Source organism: Ambystoma mexicanum, chromosome 11 (assembly GCF_040938575.1).
Source record: "Ambystoma mexicanum isolate Mex_15411 chromosome 11, UKY_AmexF1_1, whole genome shotgun sequence".
Lineage (NCBI taxonomy): Eukaryota > Metazoa > Chordata > Amphibia > Caudata > Ambystomatidae > Ambystoma > Ambystoma mexicanum.
In genome coordinates, this window is record NC_090934.1 from 952,570,720 (window position 1) to 952,592,867 (window position 22,148).

The window sequence follows — 22,148 nt, forward strand, 5'->3', positions numbered from 1 at the left end:
TGGCAAGGGAGCATGGAAAGGTGACGCAGTGTGGGGACAGGCTTATCGGGTCAATGTGGCCTAATATATCCATCTACTGCAATCACATGCCTAGAACCTTTTGAGAAGCCCTCACTGGCAACCACTGCATTTTCTGCACTTTTTAGGCACTGGTAATATGCCCTGTCATCAAGGGGAGAAACTGATAAATCTAGTGGCTGCATTTTGGAGCACAGGTAAGTAAGTACCCAACCAATAAACCAGTCGGATCCAATGAATGAGGAATTCAAATAATCCGAATTGACACCAATAATCGTGCAAACAATGGTGGCAGAATTAATTTTGGTGAGATATATATCTAGCATTTGAAACTAAACATTTTAGGTAGGATACTTAGGATTGCTAGTAGGTGAAACCCAATATTGCTTTGGTTGATTGATCCAGCAGTCCAGAGGAGGCGAATGGATGGAAGTGGAGCAATGGCATATAGTGAGGTCCGAAGCATAGAACCTCGGTTTTAGACGATTTGAGCTTCCAAACAATGTGGCCCCATTCAAATTCCTCCTTTCAGCAGGATGCTACCATGCACATGGACCAGGGCAGATTTAAAATTGACCAACTTTGCTCTCCTATCAAGAATGATCGAAGCACATCTAAAGCCATCCCTATCACCTTTTCTGCTTCTGGATGTTATTCCAACAGGCGCACAGACATTTTGGTATCAAATGCAGTAGACTGGCTTTAAGTTGATCATAAGAAGGGCCCCTTCATCGGAAGGGGTGAGATTATCATCCCACATAGTTGCCAGTTCTGTTTTTTCCCCAGGTTGCAGAGGAAATGGTACTTGCCAACATCAAGAATCCGCTCATTTAAAAAAAGGCTTGCAGCTGTTTAACCACAATCTTCTCAAACTTAGTGCAGTGTGACTTATCGAGGGAATTTGCCCCCTCCTTTCCCCTGTGAGGCTAGGGAGGTGGTCCTGCTCTGCAGCACCCTCCCTAGGGGTTGAGGCAAGTGGGACCTCACCGGGAGAGACTGCCCTTAAGGTACACGGACTCCCTTTATAGTGAGGAACTCCATAGAGCACTACACACTATGGCCTACATGGCAGCCTCTCCAATATCTGAAGTTTCTAAGATTCAAGACTGGGATCAAGAAACTCCTCAGAGATTCCAGTATCTGTTAGGAAAAGAACATGTCCCTTTAACTTAGAATATTCCATTCAATGAGACGAGTACATTAAATTACGTACTCTGGACTGAGAGGGGCAAGATAGAACGCATATGTGGGGTAGAGAGGGCCCCGCGCAGTATAGTACCGGTTGGAGGTTGATGATGCGATGAAGCCTGCGAGTTTTGAACTCGCCAGAGACGGCCCTTCCTCTGAAGACCAGGACAGTGTAAAGCGAAGAGAGACCAGAAGGAGAAACGCGCAGACGAAGGCAAGGCTACCACGCTCTGACACCTGAGAGAAGATCGTAGAACAAGGCTCCCGAGGAGGTCTCCTTTCGTCATAGAAGGTACCGGGGAGAACAGGGATCATGGGAGGCCAAACCGGAATCATTATATGGTGCGGACAACTCGTCTCGGTAGTAGTCATGAGACAAACATATTGTTGAAATCAGATGAACTTGAATGACTGGGATGCAAGGAAAAGACATAACATTAAGAGAATAGGTCAAGAGATAACAGTACCCTTGGAGAAAGGGAGAGCCCTTAGATATTTTGCCCAAGAGGAAGAGCATATCAAAAGGGAAGAATATTCTGAACCAGAAGAGGAATTGGACAGTTGAAACAAGTAAATAATCAAGTAGAGCAAAGTAAGCCGAGCTATCCTTTACCTGTAAGGAAAGACTATATGAATAGCATCTTCCCAGGATATTCTGTAAATAACAACCAGGAGCTTATAGCTTGTAAAATAAACCCCAAAAGGGGATTCCAAGGAGAAGGGAAAAGTCCAGAATGCAATTCTACAGTACACTCGAGGAGAAAGCAGCCATTCTCCGAATAAAGGTTACTTTTCATATTGGTATGGTTAGATTAGGGTTTTTTTTAAAAATGTTATTTGAATTAACAATTTTTTCAAAAATAGAAAGAGTAACCAAGAAATCCTTTTGTTTCCAATAGTCCATCTGTATATCAAAAGTCAAGATAGGGATATGAGAAATAAGAAAGACCAAATTCCAAAGAAAGATCAAACCCAAAATGTGAAATAAAAAGAGGCTGCATAAAAACAAGAAATAAGGTCAAATTCCATGCTGTGGATGACCGTGAGGTCTTTAGCATTGTTGCAGATAAAAAGGCCTTCCATCTACGATTAAGCCCCCTACTTCAAGTTCTGTATAAGTTTCATCATTGATACCATGGCTATGACCATCTCGGTTTTTTCACCATTCATCAATATTCTCCAACTATCTTCCGTGTCCATAGTGGCACAGCGAGTAGAGCGCTCGCTTTGACATTCGTGCAGATCCTGCTAACGCAGTTTCGAATCCCGGCAGGGCCAAACTCAGCCTTTCATCCTTCCGAGGTGGATAAATGAGCAGTGCTCAGATACCTGAGGGTTCGTAGCGCTATATAAATGCCAAATTATTAATATTATTATTATTATAGTCCGAAAATGTCTCATTACTGGGGCGAAGTATTTCTCTCTTAACTCTCTCCAGCCAGGGCAGCTTATTAGTAGGTGTTTGATGGATTCTACCTCCACTGTTGGCTGGCAGAATCGTCAGACTCCGGAGGCAGAGGTACCACAAATGAATTTTATTTCGTTTGTGGCCATGAGGTTTAGCCTCATTCTAAGGAAGGTGTCTCTGTATGATTTGTCCGGAAATCTTTTTAGGTATCCTAATGTCCGCCAAAGTTAAATTCTTGGATAGGCTGCTTTTGTTTGCTTCATCGATCATGTTTATCCAGTTTTTTTCCAAGAGTTTTCTTTTTTACTCTCAATGGGTTTGTAACCAGGTCCTGTTCTGAGCATCCAATGTTATCTAGTACTTCCCTTCTTTAAGGGACCCATGTGTTTAGCATGATGTTGATGCTTCTTAGCAGTTCATCATGTACTATTCTGAATATCGTGGCGTTGTATGGTGGTAGAATTTTGCAGAACAAACTCAGTGCTTTCCATTCAGCCATTCCCTCCAGAGAGGATAAACCAAGTTCATTTGGAATCTGGACAGTTCCCGCAGAGTTGGGGAGGTTCAAAACAGTCCTCCAAAAAATACCTTCCAATGTTGGCCATATTTTTGCTGGCATGTGAATGGTACCATCTGCTCCGTATGTTAGCGTAGGAATTACTTTACTTCTGTAAACATTAATGAACCCAACAGTCGAGAATCATCCAAATCTCTTGTCCATTAAGCGACCTTGTGTTCCCATCACTTTTACTTTGGCCTTCAAAGACTCCTGGGCTGGGGCTTCTATTGCACTGTTGTAAATCACTCCCAGGTACTTGATTGTATCTACCTCTTTGATTTTCGTATCATCCAAGTACCAACTGGGGCCGTTACTTCTTTTTTTAAACTTTTTGTAAACAGTTGATATTGTTTTTTTCTTCGTTGATCTCTAAGAAATTTTGATGTAAGTAACGTTGGAGGCTATCCAGTTACCTTTGGAGCGCAATCGCAGTCGGATCAATCATGATCAGGTCATCCGCATACAGTAATCTGGTAACTTTAGCTTTCCCGATTGTTGGGGAAACGTCCGGATATGTTGTTCAAAGTCGGTGATATCGGCGATGTAAAAGTTATAGATAGCCGGGGCCAGTGGGCACCCCTGTTTAACTCCTCTTGAAGTCGGAATTGGCTTGCTGAAAAGTCTGGCTCTGTTCAAACTCGCCCTTATTGAGTTGTCGGAGTGGAGAAGTGTTAAAGGGTCCAGGATATCCACAGGGCAGTTTCGCTCAGAACGTTTATGCCACGGTCGCTTTCTGTTGACCCGGTCAAAAGCCTGGACCAGGTCAACAAAAGGTATATACCTTCTAGTCCCCAGTTGATGGCTCTGGGCTTTCAGGATGTTCATTATATTGGCTGCTGTTCCAATGTTCTTGATGAAGCCTGTCTGAAAAGGGTCAAACCAACCGTTTATGGTAGTCCAGTTGGTAAATTTCAACAGTAATAGGAAACCAAAAATGTTGCCTGTGACATCCAACAGCGCGATAGGCCGATAGTTTTACGGGTCGTTTTTTTTTTCCTTTTTTGAAAATCAGTACTATTGTTGCTGTTTTCCACGAGAGAAGTATTAGTTTGACACGGCAGAACTTTTCAAAAACTGCATTTATAAAACATGCCCACTCCTGCAGGTGTTCTTTTAACATTGCGTTTGTCAGGCCGTCAGGCCCAGGGGCTCTTGAGCTGTTAAGACTTTGTATTTTTGCTCGAATGTCTTCCAAGTTGAAGTTGAGATTCCATCCTTCTTGGTTGTCTGCAGTTGTCGAGCTGGCATTGGTATCAAAACCCTCAAAGTGTCGGAAAATGTTGTTTCCATGCTGTGTCACTGACATAGTTTTGTTGAACGTCATTTGCGACAAGGGGACCTTGCTTAATTTTTTTTTTTTTTTGTCCGAACCTTAAGCATTTGTTCCAAGTCATTTTGAAGGGCCCATCTTCTGCGTCCAGCTACCCAGTTTTTGTATGTTTGGGAGGCAGCTTTGGCCTCCTCTATTCCGTATGTGGACTTTGATTTAAGTGTGGCTCTTTTGAGGCGTCTTTTTCGTTTTTCAACCAGTTCTTTGTCGTAACTGTGTCTGAAAATTTGTTCGGGTTTCCCTGCCCCAGTTTTCTTTACTTTAAAAAGATCGAGGAGGGGTTGAAAATCCATGTGAAGATTTTCCTGGTTCTTGTTTTTTTTTTTTGCTTCTGCATTGTATTCTTTTGTCAGGTAGTAAGTGTCGTGGCTTTTTAGCCGAAGACGCTCACCTGTTATTTGTCTCGATGTCCAATCGCAATGTTTGGGTTGGTGCTTCAATACCATTCGTCAAGACCACTGATATTAGATTATGATCACTATTTTTAGTTAAGGTGATCTCGTGCTCTTTGTAATGTGAGAAATATTTGGAGACAGACATAAACATGGTCTAAGTTAGCTGTTTGATTTCCCCTTGACCATGTTGGAACAGATAGTTTTGTTACTGGTTTACTCTGCTCCGTGGCGATGTTTCTTAAGGCCATTGCCGAGGACCTTAAGGTTCCTCTTATTTCCCGTGGCATTTTTGGTCTATGGATGCCATCAGATAAGGTTTTGGTTTCACAGGTGGCATTCAGATCTCCACATATTAAAAAGTGTGGCATGTCAAAATGTATTGAGGCCGAGTTGATTATTGATGTCTCTCCATGAAATCATCGTTGGAAATTAGTTCCGGGTTCCAATAACAATTGATTATAATCAGTCTTTAGTGTTGACTCTTTTCACTGGGTGTAACGTTGCCCAGCTAACCAATGGTGCTAAAAAGAGAGTTCACAGACCAGCACTTTCTGGACTGAAATTCCTGAACCTGATTTTAGAGCAGTTAATAAACCAGAGATAGGGCGCCCTTTGTTTCTTTTTTTTTTTTTTTTTGCTGGTGCAACTCTTATATCATATCTGTCCAGTAGTGGTATATGGGTCAACCAAGTCTCTTGAAGACACAGTAGATCAAAGAAGCCCAGATTTACATCGCTCTGCAATGTCAAGTGGTTGAACCCCCTTGTATTCCATGATCCAAATTTTAACTCCTTGTGTTTTATTCGTTTCATGTGAGATATTTCATCTTGCTACTGGTGGTTTCTCCTGGGTTGCTATTCTTGCTGTGAACCAGCGAAGGCGGTTGAAACCCATCTCCATGGTTTTCCCTGGGACCTTTCTAAACCAGGCTCCGATTCCCAGACGGCAGCTGTTCTTTGCTCCATTTCTATATCTGGTTTAAAGGTTACCTTCAGGCAAATTTTCTGTCCTTTTGGGATCCTATAGGATCTTGACGGTCTTCCAGTTGATTATTTGGTACACCTTGGATCGTTCTTGAGTTTTATTGTGAAATTGCAAGGATCTCACACAGGTCATCTTGGGCCGAATCTTGTGTCGTAGATTTTTTGTAGTGTGGTGTTGATGACTCCCCTTTCGTGGATTTCTTCACGGTTCAATCTTCGGGTACTTTCACCACACGTTTTTCCACTCCAGTTCTTTCATTGAATTTATCTGAGGTGGGCCTGGAGTAGTTGACCGGCCTTAAATCGAAGTCTAGCTTTTGATGATTGTCTGTTGCTTCCGAGAGCATTTCAATTACCAAAGAGGACTTTATGTGAAGATGGACGTATCTGTGATGTGTTTTTCACCAAATTCCACTTTTTGGATATCATCCGAGCTTATCCTTAGGTTTGGCATGCAGTGAAGTAATTGCATGATAGCTTTCTGGTTCAGTATCAAGTTATCTCTTTTTTCCTAAGATTCTTGATAAATTTAATGATCTTGAGGAACGAGACGGGGGCTGTGTATCGAGCTGCCTTTTGTTCTTAGTTTTTTGGTTCCGTAAGGAACTCTGGTAGCTTACTTCATTGGGCCTTGGGACTCTCGTCTTTTGGATGATGAGCTCTTGTATTTACTCCTGTGCTCACGGTTCTCCCAACTCCTTTCCCTATTGTGGTCGGCGTGGTCTTCTGCTCCCTTTTCGGCAGTTTTGGGGGGATGACTTTTAGGTTAGTCTTCTTCGCATTTGCCAGCTGTGTGGTTTTTAGTGTCACTGACGGTTCTCTGTGATGCATTAATTTCCTTTTTTCTAGAGAGTCAGGAAGGGTGGAGAAGACTGGGGTGGTGACACACCCTTTGATTTGTCCATTTACTTAGTGGGTCGAGATACTTTGGGTTCTGGGGTCGACTTTGGCAAGGAGTTCATGTTCGTGTGTGGTCTCTCGACCAATTGTTCTTCCTCTGCCATAACCGAAATCTCTGATTCTGAGTTCTCAAACGAATATTCTGATACATCCATCAGATCGGTTCGATTCTTCGATTACTACCAAGACCGCAGTTCTCGTTTGTGCAGTACCCTCAGTATTTTCAATAGTCTGGTTATCCATGTGCTTTTCTGGTACTGCTCTAATGCACAATTGCATTGGTTTTTCTGGCTCGGGAGTCTCCTTTTCACGGTTTTTAGATGCCACATCTGCTCTTTGAGGGATCCGACATACTGACTCCTTATTTTATTGACCCTTAGTTACGTTTTAAAAATGTTCAGAGATAAAGTATTCTTTAATACTTTTGTTGTGGTTTGATAGCACTGCCTGGTGTGCATTCTCATTATGCTTAGCTTTGTGCTTGCTCCTCTACTTTACTTTTTTCATTTTTTTTTTTACATTTGTGGTGAATTGGAATTGTGACATCGAATCTGATGTAAGGTCTATTTGATCCAGTTCTGGTTGAGAAGAACTGCTGATCTCTCCTGCCGGGGGGTGTAAGTTGTTTTCCCTGAGTCCACTTCCATGCTCCGATTTGCTTGTTTGGGTACTTGTATCTTTCTTATTAATTTAATAGGCAGTTTTTTTTCCTTTTTTTCTGTAGCCATCATGAACCCTTCCAAGAATAGGAGTTTACTATGCATCATGGCGACAATAGTTGTGTGATCTTTTAACGTCTCGTGAATTGATTCATACAGTTTAGAAAATGGCAACAGAGCTATTGTCACTGTGGACATAATTGACCATAAGTCAGATTTCCTGGAATTATCACTGTTTGGTCACAAAATTTACTAGAGGCGCGCTTTCTTGATATAGTAGATCCTGCTGTTTCGTTTAAGGTTTCATGTTGCGGGTCTATAACCAGATTTTCACGGATTACCAGAGTGATTTGGGTACTGATACCAAGTGACCCGCTCGGTTCTCCTCATATTGAGTCACCATAGGTAGATGGAGACAGATTTTTGCACAGATCTTGAACCACAAGGGGCTTGGGTCTGTCTGTGTTTTGGGTTGCCGATCCATGGTCTGCAATGGATTTGTGCCTTGTTTCATCCGGTATTATGGTAGCTGGCTGTCTATCCAACAGTGTTGGTGAAGCGGTTGTAACTTCCTCGTGCCTTGCCGGTTCCATCGCAGAATTTAGTTCAGAGGTTTCTTTTTAAACTATTTTACTGCTAGTTTCTGCGGTTGGTTGATACCTAGATTATCACTTAGTGGAGTAGGATGGTTTGCTGGTCCTGTCGTGGGACCCTGTGAGGTTGTTGATCTATTGTAGCTTTTTTAGTCTGGAATCCGTCAAACTCGATGGAAAGATTCCTACGTTGGGGGTGGCTTGCAGGCCTCCTGTTTCCCCCCCCCGAGTGACTATGTACTGTTAGTATGAGCGGGGTCACAATTGTTTCCCCCGAGATCAGCATCATTCCAAACCGAATGAGCCAATTCAGATTTCGTCACTTCTGTTTCATTGGCCATACTTTCCAGAAGCTCTGCGTCAGATATTTCATGAGACTCTAGCGTTTGTTTTCGAAACTGTCTGGTGCAATGATTTTTGCTTGAAATTTGTTTTTGCCAGGTTTGCTGATTTAGGGGACTCTTCAGAAAAATTGTACCGAAGGTATGAAATTTGTCTGGTGTGGTCAGTATGACTTGGGGTTCTGTACTTTGCATGTTTTGAACTTTGGCTTTCTTCCCTAGCCCTTCCTCTATTTCGTTGTTTACTTTGTGTAGGTTCATCTGGGAAGGTGCACAAGTAATTTCCTTCGTTTTGGATTTAACTTGTTTTTATTCAGCTTTACTGGTTTAAGTACGGTGCTTCTCGATTTTAGGCACCTAATAATAGTATTTTTTTTTTTTGTTTCTTTTTTCGCTGCTTCATTTTTGGTTCAGAGGGACTGTGTGCCACTCCACTGAAGGTAGGCGACTCGTTTAGGTTGATCGATGTTATTTTCTGAAGCGGTGCAGTGTTCCCTACAGCCCCAATATCAGTACCGTTAGAGTGGTGTTTGGGGAAACATGGGTCTGTCACCCGGTTTACTTTATTTGACTTATTGTCCAAAATTGGTTGTCCTGAGCTACATTCGTTATTGATGTCCTCCTGAGCATCGATGTTAGCAAAACAGAGTGTGGCGTTTAGATTGTTCGTTGTAGGATGGATCTCTGCTATTACGTGTCAGATAGATTTTGGGCACGGCCTCGGTTGTGATGATGGGTTTATCGCAGCTTGTACTGACGTCTGGGAACTGGTGGATCCTGATTCTGTGTCCGACGTCAGAGTCGGGTTAGGACCCTGTGAATAAGGGCTTTTGTGTTGTGGTGTGGGTTGTGTTCCCTCCACCATCTCCTTTTGTGCTGGTAATACTAAAGAATGGTAACCTCACTCGTTTTCGTTTTTTTTCTGTCAAGTTTTACTTCTTTTTAGAAAGTCACCAAGGCCCCCCGGGTTCTGTGGAAACGCAGGAGAACCAAAAAGGGGAAGCATGTTGGCTAACTCCCCGCTAGCGTCCCTTACCTGCCAACAGCGGCCTGCCTGTGCAGTCGCCTTTCACCAGATCGCCAATGCTTGCCACAGACATCCGAAAACTGAATATGGGAAACGTAGATGTAAGAAAAAGGCGTAAGCTTCAATTGGAAATGCTTACCTAGTGGCTCTTAGCTCAAGCTAGGTTTTGCTTGGTGTCCTGTCAGCACGAAAGGGTTGGCTCACTTCGATTGCTATCAAAGGGAATCCATCCGTATATTGCTTTGAAATCCAACAGTCCGCTGAATAGTGAGTTACCTACTCTTTGATATGCAGTGTAGAGCAGCATGTGGCAAACTCCGAGGCAGGGCCTTGGTGCGGTGGGGTCCGAGAGCCTCAGAGGTTTGGTTGAAGAGGGTGCAAGTAGTAATATTCATAGCTGCTTTGAGGGCCCGAGCAAAATTAATAAGACTGAAACGTTGTTGAACATTACATTGTTGTTGAACATTAGGTATGGAAGGCTGCATGTAACAGAGCTGCAGAGCACAGGATTGGCCCAGCATGGCAGCAGGGTCTGGACAGGAATCTGAAGGCTGCTGTGTCCAGAAAGAGTAGGACCACACTCTAGCTATCCGAGGAAAGGAATTCTATGAGGAGATTTTTAATACAATTTCAAATCTAAATGGTATACTCTGTATTTCAGTCCCCCAAAATGTTTTCCTGCGGTACCAAATTGTTTCTAGTGACCGGATTAGGTAGTACTCCTGCCTGTTTGTCCTGTACTATATTGGTTCCATAAAATGTGTCCGTAGATAAGACTTTCCACTCCATAAAGCCTTTCCTTTTCCCATGGAAGTAATTTGGGGGTCGCCAGAGGTCTCCCTTGCTTTTTTTTGTAATGCAAGCTCTTGGGCTGTGGCCAGCACCATGTGGCTCTTCTGGAATGGCTGGTTTTCTTGTTCTGCCCCTTAAAAAAAAAAAAGAAAAATAAGAACAAGAGTGCCCCAAGTCCAACACTTTCAGCACTGACCCTAAATAAGAAGGAATAGGAATACCAAATAATGTGTCTTTCTGGAATGCTACACAATAATTGCTAGACTCATTAAAGGTTTATTTCAGGCACACTTCAGGGGGTGAGTCTGTTCTTAAATGCCTCAACTCAGCCTTTCACCCTTTTGAGATTGATAAATGGGTACCAACACAGGTTGGGTGATATTGGGTGTATATTTTTTCTATATAAAGCGCCTAAGCGTAAGTGCACCAAAATGCCGGGGGTAGTGGAAGTAACATCACACGACAGAACACATCATTACCATTTGGTCATGGACGTCTGCTTGCATTCACAGTAATTTGGTAATATGGGCCTGTACACATTGATCTTAACGATACATATGGCGATCTATTCTTGTATGAAATGTACATCACATTATAGTGATATCGTAACGTAGTGTACAATGCTATGTGATGCCACTTCCTGTTTTGTCAATGGGTGAAAGGTCGTGTTCCATCGCTTCCCGCGACCCGCGATATCACTTCGGGGTGGGGTCATATGACATCACTTCCTGTGATGTCATCAGGGATCAAGGGTCGTGTGATGTTACTTCCACTACCCCTGGCATTTTGGTGAAATTACATCCCTGCCTTTTCCCTCCTGGTGACCATCCAGAACTCCCATATTTGGCGCCTGCCTCGTCCCAATTACTATTGTCCGCTGTGAATTCTGCCCATGTGTTGGCATCAAAAATATAATTGCGTTGAAGAAGCCCTCTGGGGAACGACCTGTTACTTTGAATGACCCCATTTTTGCCAAATGGCACTGACCTTAGGTTTATAAGATGTCTGAAGTCTCGTGTCTGTTTCTTTTCCTCTTGCAGAATTAGTACAATGCGCCAGAGCTGAAATAGTGTCCTGGAATGGCTGAAGAAGAAACTCTGAGGAGGAAGGCACCTGCCTTCAGGATGTGGACGCCCTTTGTGTTTGTGGGACTGCTGTCCTTGTGCGTTTCTGAGGGTATGGTGGATTCCTCGGCAAAGACTGACATCCGACTGCTGCAAGTGCAGAGCGTGCGCAGCCGGCACCAGTGCAGGCGACTTTGCCAGGACACCGTGATTCCAGGTAGGTCGATGAGGCAAGATCTTCACATAAGACCAGGGATTTAAGTGAGTCTCCAAGATCTCCCCTGGAGCCTGGGTGCTGCCAGGGCTCTGGAGCAATTTCCGTCACGAGCTTGTGGCCGTGGTAGGGATGATATTGATATTTTATTTCTATCGCACTCGTACACAAGTGTTTCACAGGGGGACCCGTGACAGAAATACCCGCAGGGAAGCCCGCTAAAGCAGGACCGTCAGCACCCAACTCCCAAATGATAAATCTCTCCATCTTTCTATGTATGACGTGTAGTTTGCATTCACTTTGCTGGTAGGGTCTTATCATAAATTAAATGAGTGCTCAGAAGGTGTGCAGGCTTGAATCACTCTCACAGAATTGTCGTATATAAACATTTGTATTCAATCTTGAGTTCCCAAAATGCTCTGATTTCATACAAAGCACCAGGTAGTTTACATTGGCGCTGTTTGTCCTCGCCCCCTTCCCCGTGATGCTCCATTGCGTGATTTCAGGCTTGCTGAAGATGCCAGGGATATGTTAAAAAATTGGGGTCCATCTTTGGTCCGTAAAAGCACATTTAAAGTGACTGCTGATTCCAAGGTCATTGTGTGGTTATTATTAGCCCTTCCTTGCAATGGGTTAATAGCTACAGAGTATCACGGGACAGACAGGGGGGCTGACACCGTAAAAGTGCACTTAAGAGCTATTTAGCCCACTGGGCCTGCATCATTTATTTACAGAATTAAGGTGGTTTATTCACTGATTGAATCAGCTATATCCCGAGCCAGAACAGGATTTGTGTACAGTCAGCAGCTTGTCTGGAAACTATACCAGAGGGAGTTTTATTTAGAGTATGCAGACTGAATGCAACAAGACCACCTGAGACCATGCTGTATGGTCCAAAGTAAGTGTTTGGAGGGCCTCATGCTGTTGACACTTGCCCAAGTCACCTGCCCTTCTGCAGGCCTAGCCCAGCACAATGAGGCCATGCTTACTTTCCAGGACCCACCACCTCAATTTCTGATCCTATTTAAACCACTACATAAAGCGATGCAATGTTGGTTGGTCAGGCCTTAATGGAGGTCTCCCTGAGTAGAACCAGGTGCTCCTGTGAAATGGCTAACGGAGATGTGTGAGAATAATACTCTGATGTCCATTCCACCTTCTTTCATACTTTTCCAATATCCGTACCACATAAGTGGACTACAGCATTTTTAAGCAAGACTTTAAAGATGTACTTACTCTTCACATGCAATGTAATGCTTTTTTTTCCTGTTTGCACAGACTGTACTGTGGTCTTCCTAAGTGCCTTCCAACCCAGAGCGCTTCGAAGCCATAGCAATGGCAGTAGGCGTTATACACAATTAAAATAACATCGAAGACTTTGTTTAAATCACTGGTAATAGAGAACCTGAATATAAGCACACTTTGGCCCTACGCCCTCATCCTGCTATAACTGACTTGCTTTCCAAAGACCTTCCTCCACAGAAGGCGGGGCTGTGTGTGTTTTATTCCAGTTACATGTTTTTGCGCTAGGCCGCTACTTTTAACAGGAGTTTTACCGTGTCCTGAATTGAATTCCGACTCACCTCCACACTTTCATCGCGGGTTTAAATAGATTCCCTTTACTTTCATGCTTGAAAGATGCAAGAATTGTTCCTGTTTTTTAATTCAAAGCTGGTCCTAGTTCTTTATCGCCAGTGCCCTGGTCCCCGGCATGTATAGCCAGACTCAATACTGTGTGCCCTTTTTCCTGTATGCCTCTCCAAAACAGGATCAGCTGTGAGATATTTTCAGAATCAAGGCGCCTCGTGTTGAGGGCTTTGTGGCACAGAAAAGACCAGGGTGAGTTTCCCCGTGCAGCTGGGGACGAGTTCTTGTCAGACGTTTTTCTTCAATTACTAGGAGCAGCCGAGAAGTCCCTCTCACCTAATACAGGTATGCGTAATGACTATGGCCTAAATCTGGTTTACAGGGGAAGCATTTCATAAGCGTAACCTTGGCCTTCACATCAGGGCTCTTCTTCTATGTCTGTAGTCCCTGTGTGGACCTGTCCCACAAAGTATGTAACTGGCCCTGCTGACACTCCCTCAGGGGTTAGAGATGGTGTTCCTATTGGGTTTGGTCATTGGCATTGCACTGGTATGAGGTCAGAGGTACCCCTGTAAGTAGCTATAGTGTGGGGTGCAATCCCACCAGGTTCAAGGGATGTGAGATGCACAGAGCACCTATAACAAAGTCTGCCAAGAAAAGCATCTCTCAGGGTGGTGCGCCCTTGGCGCAGATGTGGCTATAGACACCAAAAATAGAGGCTCAGGCAGCTGAAGAGGAGTGCAAGTACCACTCGTAAGCCACTCCGACAGAAGTAGACTGCATTCTGAGGGTATCAAACTGTCTTCTGTACCAGCAGCCAGATGTGCAGGTGGCCCATTCCCTGCCAGATGTCGAATGCAATGAGCCGTAAGTTCAGAATTGGTGCAGTCACACTGTGTGAGACTACACAAGACTTCTCTGCTTGGTAGTGTGACTGAGCAGCCAGACCTATCTCAAGAGATGTAAATGTGAGCTCTAGAGCTCTTATAGACGTAATCAGTCAATACAAGTAACACTAACACTCTCAAGGTTTCAGTTATACATATATATTGATTTAGTTAAACATCAAGTTTTAGTTAAGCATTCTTTAAAAAGGCAATTGTTTGTTTGCTTGACTGTCACAGTTAATAAAGTTGGTGAATACTCTTAGGATATGCTAATACATTTCTCCCACACCGTGAAGTGACTTCAATTACAAGAATAGTATTTCATTTATATATAACACCAATATATGCTTTAGACACATGGTTTCAGAAAGAAAGGGTTAAGGAAAAATAGAAAAGTTCGAACATACTTTCTTATAAGAGTATCTAGGTAAGCCTTCCCCAGCAGTAAACGTGTTCAACAAATGACAACCTATGAGGGACACGCAATGCCAAAGTCAATGGATTCATAAAGGTGCCTTCTGGGAGCCAGGACAGCCAAAGCCAATTGGACAAAGTCTATAGTTCTGATGCAATTCTTGGATAAAGTCTTTCACAAAGTCTGATAGTTCAAAGAAAATCACTAAAAGGCACACAAGCTGTTAGGCCTGTGCAACAGGGAGTTGAGATCAATTTGGAGTTGAGCAAGTGCAATTCTGAAGTGAAAAAGCACGACTTAAGCCAAAAAGGTAAGTACCCCAAGCCCGAAAAGTAACTCTGGGTTGAAGAAAGTGGTCCAGCTGGATTCTGTCTTGCTACAGCCAAGCAGACCCTGATTCCTGAGCCTCAGTCGTGGGGACAAGAGCGAGGACTTCTGGAGGGCTCCTGCGGCAGTACTCAGGGAAAGGACTTTGTTGCTACAGGTTTCCTTCGATTCACCGGTTCTTCTGTGTTTCAGCAGCTCGCAAACAGCACTGATGCAAAGCTAATCTCTCCGGATGGACTTTCTTTGATCCCTCGGTCCTGGGCTCTGGTGAGAGGACTCTGGAAGGGGATTTCCTGCTTCTGGAGTGTCCCTGGGAGGCTCCTGGAGCTTTTGGCCAGATTCGTTCCGCAGACGACTTTGCACTTTGATATGGATGCTTGACCCCTCGCATTGGGCTTCTGCAAGACTGGCGAGGCACAGCAAGTAAGGGATTGCACCAAAGTGGAGTTTGTGATGGGCTAGTTGGTCCCACCAGCCCAAGGGGAGAAGTCATTCTACGCGGAGCTTCTCTGTCGAGGTGAAAAAGGAGGTCAGCGCAGCAGGGCTTCACTGGGCGATTCAAGGTCCAGGAGGTTGCTGCAGGCTTCTCTTTACGGTTTCTTCGTCAGATATTTCTTCCAGTGGTCGACTCTGCCTTTAGTCCCAAAACCCTCACCTTTTAAGCAAGTTTCCCATTCATTCACAGCCTAGGCTGTCAATCGCACAGCAGGTTGGCTGTCCTTTTAGGACAGCCAACCGCCCAATCAGGACTGGTTCCGTTCAGACCCTCCTAGAGACAAAGGACAGTGGAGTTTCGGCAACCTCCCCCACTTCCTGCCCTTCCAGACACACTGGGGTCAGGGGCGGGCTTCAGGACTGAAGCCTGCCAAAGGTAAACCACAGAAAGGGCTCAAATCTGTCTCAACACATAGAGTGAAAGCCAAGAAAGACTTCACAAACAGAAAAATGGTGAAAAACGAAGACTGGGGGGGGGGTCATTTTGATGAGATGGATACTGCAGCTGAGGGTTCAGCCTACGGTAAAAAAGCATATTGGTAGCCATTTAAAGCAGTGAGGGTAACAAAAAATGTTACATGAGAAAGTAAGATAAGGGTCTACTAGGTAACCCCCCAGCACTCCACATAAACTGGTTTATGCTGGGCCTATAAAAGGAAAAAGGTAAGTAAGATCAATTTCACCTTACTATTCTTAGGAACAGTAGTTAAAGGATAGTTCCGGGACTTTTTTTTTATTGTCCCTACGGTTCGGCCATGTGTTTTTAAGCATAAATCGGTAGATCGTAGAAAACTTTCCTATGGACCTTACCCGACTTTTCGTCCATTAACGCACTCGAAATCAGCCGGCATTTTCTGATAATCCTATCATTTCCCCCCATCGACCTGGCTCACCTGCGTTTGCGGCACTAAATCAAATCCCCCGCCCCTGAGCCTGACATCAGCAGACGCGTACCGCCCATTTCCCAACGCCAAAGCACGTTTCGTGTCAACAATCGCTGCGCCTCAGCTAATGAAGTGTCGCCATGAAAATGGCAGGACGCCTCTTTCCTCAATAAGTATAAACACACCGTTTCACAACACACAGCAGCAGATTTTCGATTCCATTCCTCTCTCTGTGTTACTTTGAGTATTCTGTGACTCGTTTCTGTGCTCTGGTCAGCTACCTTCGCCGCTTCTAGGCCTTGTGAACACCTGTACCATCTCTGTAAATTATTTTACTTTCTTTACCACACAATGGCTACAATAATGCCGTATATGTACGAGCCCGAGTACACTGAGGAGGAACTACTGGAAAGGCAAGCACGCGAAAACGATGGGGATTCGGACGGCAGTTGGGAGGACCAGTCAACGGATGAAGAGCCTGGACCATGTCGCATGGACGGCGTCTCCACCTGGTGCACGTGCAATCGGTGCGAGCTAATGCCAACTGAGGAGGAGAACTGCTGCTGCCGTGAAAATTCCGGGTGCTTGGCCTACATTTCGGAAGGCGAGCCAAGTCCGCAATGCATCACCGAGCTGCCAGAGTTCAGGGAAGCCTGCCTCTCACGGACCGTGTTGAGGATGATGATGGTGCTTATGCACGAACTTCACGGCACTGTTCGTCCGCGTAATCCGAGTACCGAGTAAGTATACTCTGGTTGTGATGTCAGTGATGCCACTACTATTTCATGGTCGTCTCCCACATATAAAATTACATCTACATATCATTCGAACGCATGTAAATTGGTTCCATATTGTGCATTTTCTAGATAGAATTTTTTTCAAAGCAGAATGACATTTTTTACCTGAATCGACATTGATAAGAAAGTTTTGTCATTTTAATACAGTTTGCATCTTTCATTTTCACAGGTGGTACAGGCTGGTGGCCTATCGTTGCTTCACTTGGTGGCTTCACGGGAGGCTCGGACACCGCGTTCGGAGAGTAATACCTGCCTGTGCGGTACTTGCCATTAGACAACATTTCCCCAGCGACAGTGGACAATACCGCGGATTTTCCCTGGATGTGCTGCAACCGGAACTTTACAATGTGTAATGTTTATTATTTATGTTCAATTGAAATTAAGATCTAAAATAAAACCCAACATATATTTTAACAATGGTTGTTTTGATTTTTTAAATGAATCTAGTGTGTCTCCATTGAATAGTCTTCCTGTGCCTTGTCTTGTCACACCACATGTCTCCGGCCAGCATCCTCCCTCACGCTGGCCGCCCACCTTCAATCCACATAACCGTTGAACCCATATGCAGCAGACATACATATGTTATTTTGCGGGTTGGCATCAAGCCTCCCGGCCTTGCCTCCTCCCCCAAAAATACTTACCACACCACTTTGTTCAAGCGTTGGCAATAAAAGGCCGTTGGATTTTATTGATACAAAACATGGTTATAGGTAAATAATCAATATGGTTGATCATAATAAATCATCCTTTTGGGCACCGGGTACAGAGATGACCCCCTCTGGCCCGTGCCGCCTTGCCACCACAGGCCAGCCTGCTGCTAACTGCCTAGGCATCCAGGGTCTCCAGGGTGAACTGCACCCATATATTCTCCTGGGAGGGTGAGGTATTTATAAACTCACCCCCCTGCCTTCCATGTACTAGATCCTGCAGCCTGCCTCTTACATGCAGTTAGATGGCCTCTCCTTGGTGAGGCCCTGCGGCAAACGAGTCTTGTCTGCACGACCACCGCCCCAATCCACCCCCCCGCCCTATCAAAGGCAGTTCGCACCGGGGTACTTGCGCTGGCAAGTGGAGCTGTCAGGGAGCGATAAAGGCCAAGAGGTGCCAAAGACCATGTACACTTCAAAGTGGTCTATAGAGCATGGGTTGTTGTTCCCATGTCTACCTCCAGACCCCGTGTCTCCTGCCAAGCATCCCCCCTCACGCTGGACGGCCCCCTGCAAACCGCATAATGCCACGACATATACACGTCATTCATTCACAAACACACCCCTGTTTCGAATTCTTTATAACCCACTTCATATTTCTAATGAGAACTTCTTTGCGCTTTGCTAGTCAACCCGTGAAGGTGCTGGTTATCTGCTCTTCGTCTCTGTGAACTTCCGTGACCACTTCGAGGAAACTCGTCAGTTTGCAACCTGTGAACTGCTCCCTGTTCTACGACAAGAAACTACTCTGATCCCTGCATCTAACTGTTTGTTCGTCAAGGTAAGGCCATGTACCATAATCATTTTGCGTCCAATTTATTTTCGTTCAAGACAGTACATGCAAGGAACTAGTCACATGTTCTGAGTTTAGTCAAATTATTTTTCTATTTTTTTAAAGTTATTCAAATACTTATCCGCATGTGAATAACGTGTATAGTTCCAAGAACCAAAACGAACCTTGCATTGAACCTTTTATGTGTCATTTAATTTTTTAACACATTGGTATTCATAGAGAATTGTTGATCTTTACTTTTCAGAACTTTCCACAATGCCTGCCTGTTCCATTGGCGGTTGCCCTTCGAAGACCCATAATAAATCTGAAGGTACTATAATGCATGTTTTCCCTAAGACAATAGATCAGATAAGAGAATGGGTCCGATATTGCGGATATCCACCGTCTGAGCCTGAAAGTAGAGTCCTAGAAGTCTTTGCGGACAAGAGGGGTGATCGATACCGCATCTGCAGCAGGCACTTTAGCTCAGACATGTACTCCACATCATTGCTAATAAAGAAGAACACACCGCGAGCAAGGCGAAAATTGCTCTCAACCGCTATTCCCACTCTATTCGTCCACATCCCTCCACTGGTGAGTCAAGTTTACGTATTTATCTCTCGGCTTTGCGGTAGTGTGTAGCATTAGCTAACAATAATTTCCCCATTTATGTATCCACTCAATATGAAGGCGGAAGATTCTCCATCCGTGTCGTTATTGCAGTCATCAGCTACTTCAAGCGCCTATCGGGTAATCTTACTTAGCTATTCTGCCACTGACTTGTTTTAGGCATGTAAATCAATAGTTTTAATTTATCGTGTAATTATTTTACCTAATGGTACACCCTTGTACTCGTCCTCTAGTCTTTGTTTTCAGTTATAATTATTGTTATCCAAAATAATGCAAGTACTGTCTTTCAGGGAGATGCTGAGGAGTCCAACGTATTGACGACAACCGTTGATGTCACTCAGATGCTCGAGGTACGTTTCCGGACAGTTCCATCGATGGAGATCATCAGATCTTGCATTCTTGTAGCGTGATTGTTACACACAATGTTTCTTTCGTTTTTAGCCATTGATATGTCCTTCTGTCGTCGCCCTCCTATGTGTCTTCTTTTTTCAATATTGTGTTCATTACTAATGAAAGTCCTATGTTTCAGGGAGTCGATGGAGCATTAGTCCAAGAAGAAGGGGGAGCATGCAGTTACGGGTCGGCGCAACAGCTTGCAGAAGTGTGCACCGCAGTTACATCGTCCCTTGATGTTCTTATGCATTTCGAGGTATGGATACTGACAGTTCGATCAAGCGAAATCATATGACGTGATTACATCCGCTATACTTCCTTCTTTATTAACGCAAGTACTATGTTTCAGGGAGATGACGGAGCTTCTTCTACAAGAACATCACCCCTAGTAGTTGATGCAGATCTCTGGGTGGTGACACTTCCAACGATCGAGCAAATCGAATCATATTTACATATCCATTATTTATTTTAGACAACTGATCTTTTGTGCAGGTCTATTTAGATGAGCCGTTGACGCCTGCACAAAGTTTATGTTCTTTTTAACAAAATAGAAAACCATACTAATGCAATTACTGTGTTTCAGGGAGTTACTGAAGCATCATCTTCAATAATATCATCAATGGAAGTCTATGAGGAGCCCGAGGTATGGATCTTGACAGTTCCATCTAACTAGATCAACTAAGCGTGAAAAATTGTCGTTTGAATGTTCTACACAAAGCGTTCATTCGTGTTTTGCTATTGAGATGTACGTGGGTATTGGTCCCCAAGTACATTTTGTGTTTTCGATATTATTATACATACTAATGAAAGTTCTATGTTTCAGGGAGTCGATGGAGCGTCAGTGCGTGATGGATGTGCTTATCATGAAAATATAGTCGTTGCAGCGCAAGAGGAAGTGGAGACATGCACACACGAGTCGGAGCAACAGCGTCCTGATGTTGAAGTTCGAGGCAAGAAAGTTTCAAAGAAAAGAAAGCAAAAGAAGGTTAGTGTCCTGGTCACTATATTATGTTGTTTTTCACTGTTAATAGTTCAATACTGTAAGTTGTGTTTAAACTGAACATCCCTTTTCCAATCTGTCCTCTAGTTGCGAGTGGGTGTACGAACTAGATCTACACAGACAGCGAAGCAAACGAGAGATGTTGCTTGTCAAACCTTTTGGCAGGGACTTGAGACTGGAGATGCATCGTGCCAATGGGAAGAATATGAAGTGATTGACAACGGAGCTTTACCACCACCAGCCATTGATAGTGAATGTCCTCCTGGTAGTTCGGATGCAGTCGGAGATCAATTTACAGAATCCACACCCGCAAAAAGTAAGACCGCGAGAAAGTTGAAGAAATTGTTTTATTTACCCATCGCCGGAGAAGGAACAGATGTTGCAATGAAAGAGAATGAAGTGGACGACAATGAAACACCATCAATATCACTGAACATAGCGGAAGACGATATCAGAGATTCTACCTTTCATGTGAGTGACATGTCCTCAACGTTACAGGCCGAACCAGCTGGGATGCAGAGTGACAGTATAAGGAAAGAGGCCAAATTCATTGTATTCGATAGTTGTTTGATTGATATTATTATTCGGATGAAATGTGGGCATTCGGTTGGTGGGGAAGTATGTGGGGAGCCATTGATTAATGTGACTCGTGCAATTCGAGGCACTAACCTTAAAATACATGCCACCTGTACAAAATATCATCCTTTCTCATGGTCTGCACAACCCATGCTGGGGCAACTGCCAGCAGGCAATCTACTTTGTGCAGCGGCTGCACCTTTTAGTGGTTCAAGTTTTAAAAAGTTAGAGTCTTTCTTTCAGTTTGTGGGAATCCATTTCATTGCGAAAACTCAGTTCTACAAATACCAAACCGATTATCTATTTCCAGCCATTAGCGAAGCTTGGAGAATGGAAAAAATGTCTATTGATAGTACATTCGCGGGCAAACGGTTCAGGCTAGCCGGTGATGGACAGTGCAACAGCCCAGGATTTTCAGCCAAGTACTGCACCTACCGCTTTCAGGACATGTAAAGTAAGAAAATTGTGAGTTCGGTGGTCGTGCAGGTGTCACAAAGTACATCCTCAGTGGCCATGGAGAAAGTTGGCTTTGTAGCATCATTGCAAGAACTACAATCGCGGGGAATGGTGATCGACCTGATAGCCACGGACAGACACGTTTCAATTGCCAAGACAATGAGAGAAGAGTACAAAAATATAAATCACCAATTTGACGTATGGCATCTTGCAAAAACAATCAATAAAAAAATGTCGGCTGCAGGTAAAAAAAAAGATATGCAAGGTATTTCACAGTGGTCCAAGTCAATCAGCAACCATCTTTGGTGGAGCTCAAAAACATGTGAAGGGTCGTTGGAAATTCTACTGGAAAAATGGCGGTCAGTAATGCTACACTGTAGCAACGTTCACCGCTGGACCACAAACCAACATTTCCACAATTGTGAACATGGCCATTTGTCCACAGAGGAGGCACGGAAGAAGAAGTGGTTGATTCCTTCATCACCCACTCACAAAGCCATTGAAAAGATTGTATTTGATAAAACTATAACAAGAGATTTGAAGGGACTCACGGAATTCTGCCACACAGGAGATTTGGAGGTGTTCCACAATATGTGCCTAAAGTACAGGCCAAAACGATTGCATTTTGGCATGGAGGGCATGATAAATCGGACTCTTCTAGCGGTCTTGGCACATAACCATAATGTTGGCCGTCAACAAAGTAGGACGACCGGAACTTTAGGGACGCTTCGCTACAATAAGGCCTTCACTA

The 22,148-nt window shown here is 44.1% G+C and overlaps 1 protein-coding gene across 6 annotated transcripts in view; it reads left to right on the forward strand.

Annotated features, from left to right (window-relative positions):
• LOC138503961 (uncharacterized protein C11orf24 homolog) overlaps positions 1-22,148 on the forward strand; it is a 606,597-nt gene that overhangs the window by 458,391 nt on the left and 126,058 nt on the right. For all 6 annotated transcript variants that reach the window (XM_069624097.1, XM_069624102.1, XM_069624099.1 and 3 more), the window contains one exon: positions 11,234-11,474. In XM_069624097.1, the coding sequence (XP_069480198.1) occupies positions 11,273-11,474 (202 nt within the window). In that variant the 5' untranslated portion in view covers positions 11,234-11,272. The remainder of the gene's footprint in view (positions 1-11,233; positions 11,475-22,148) is intronic.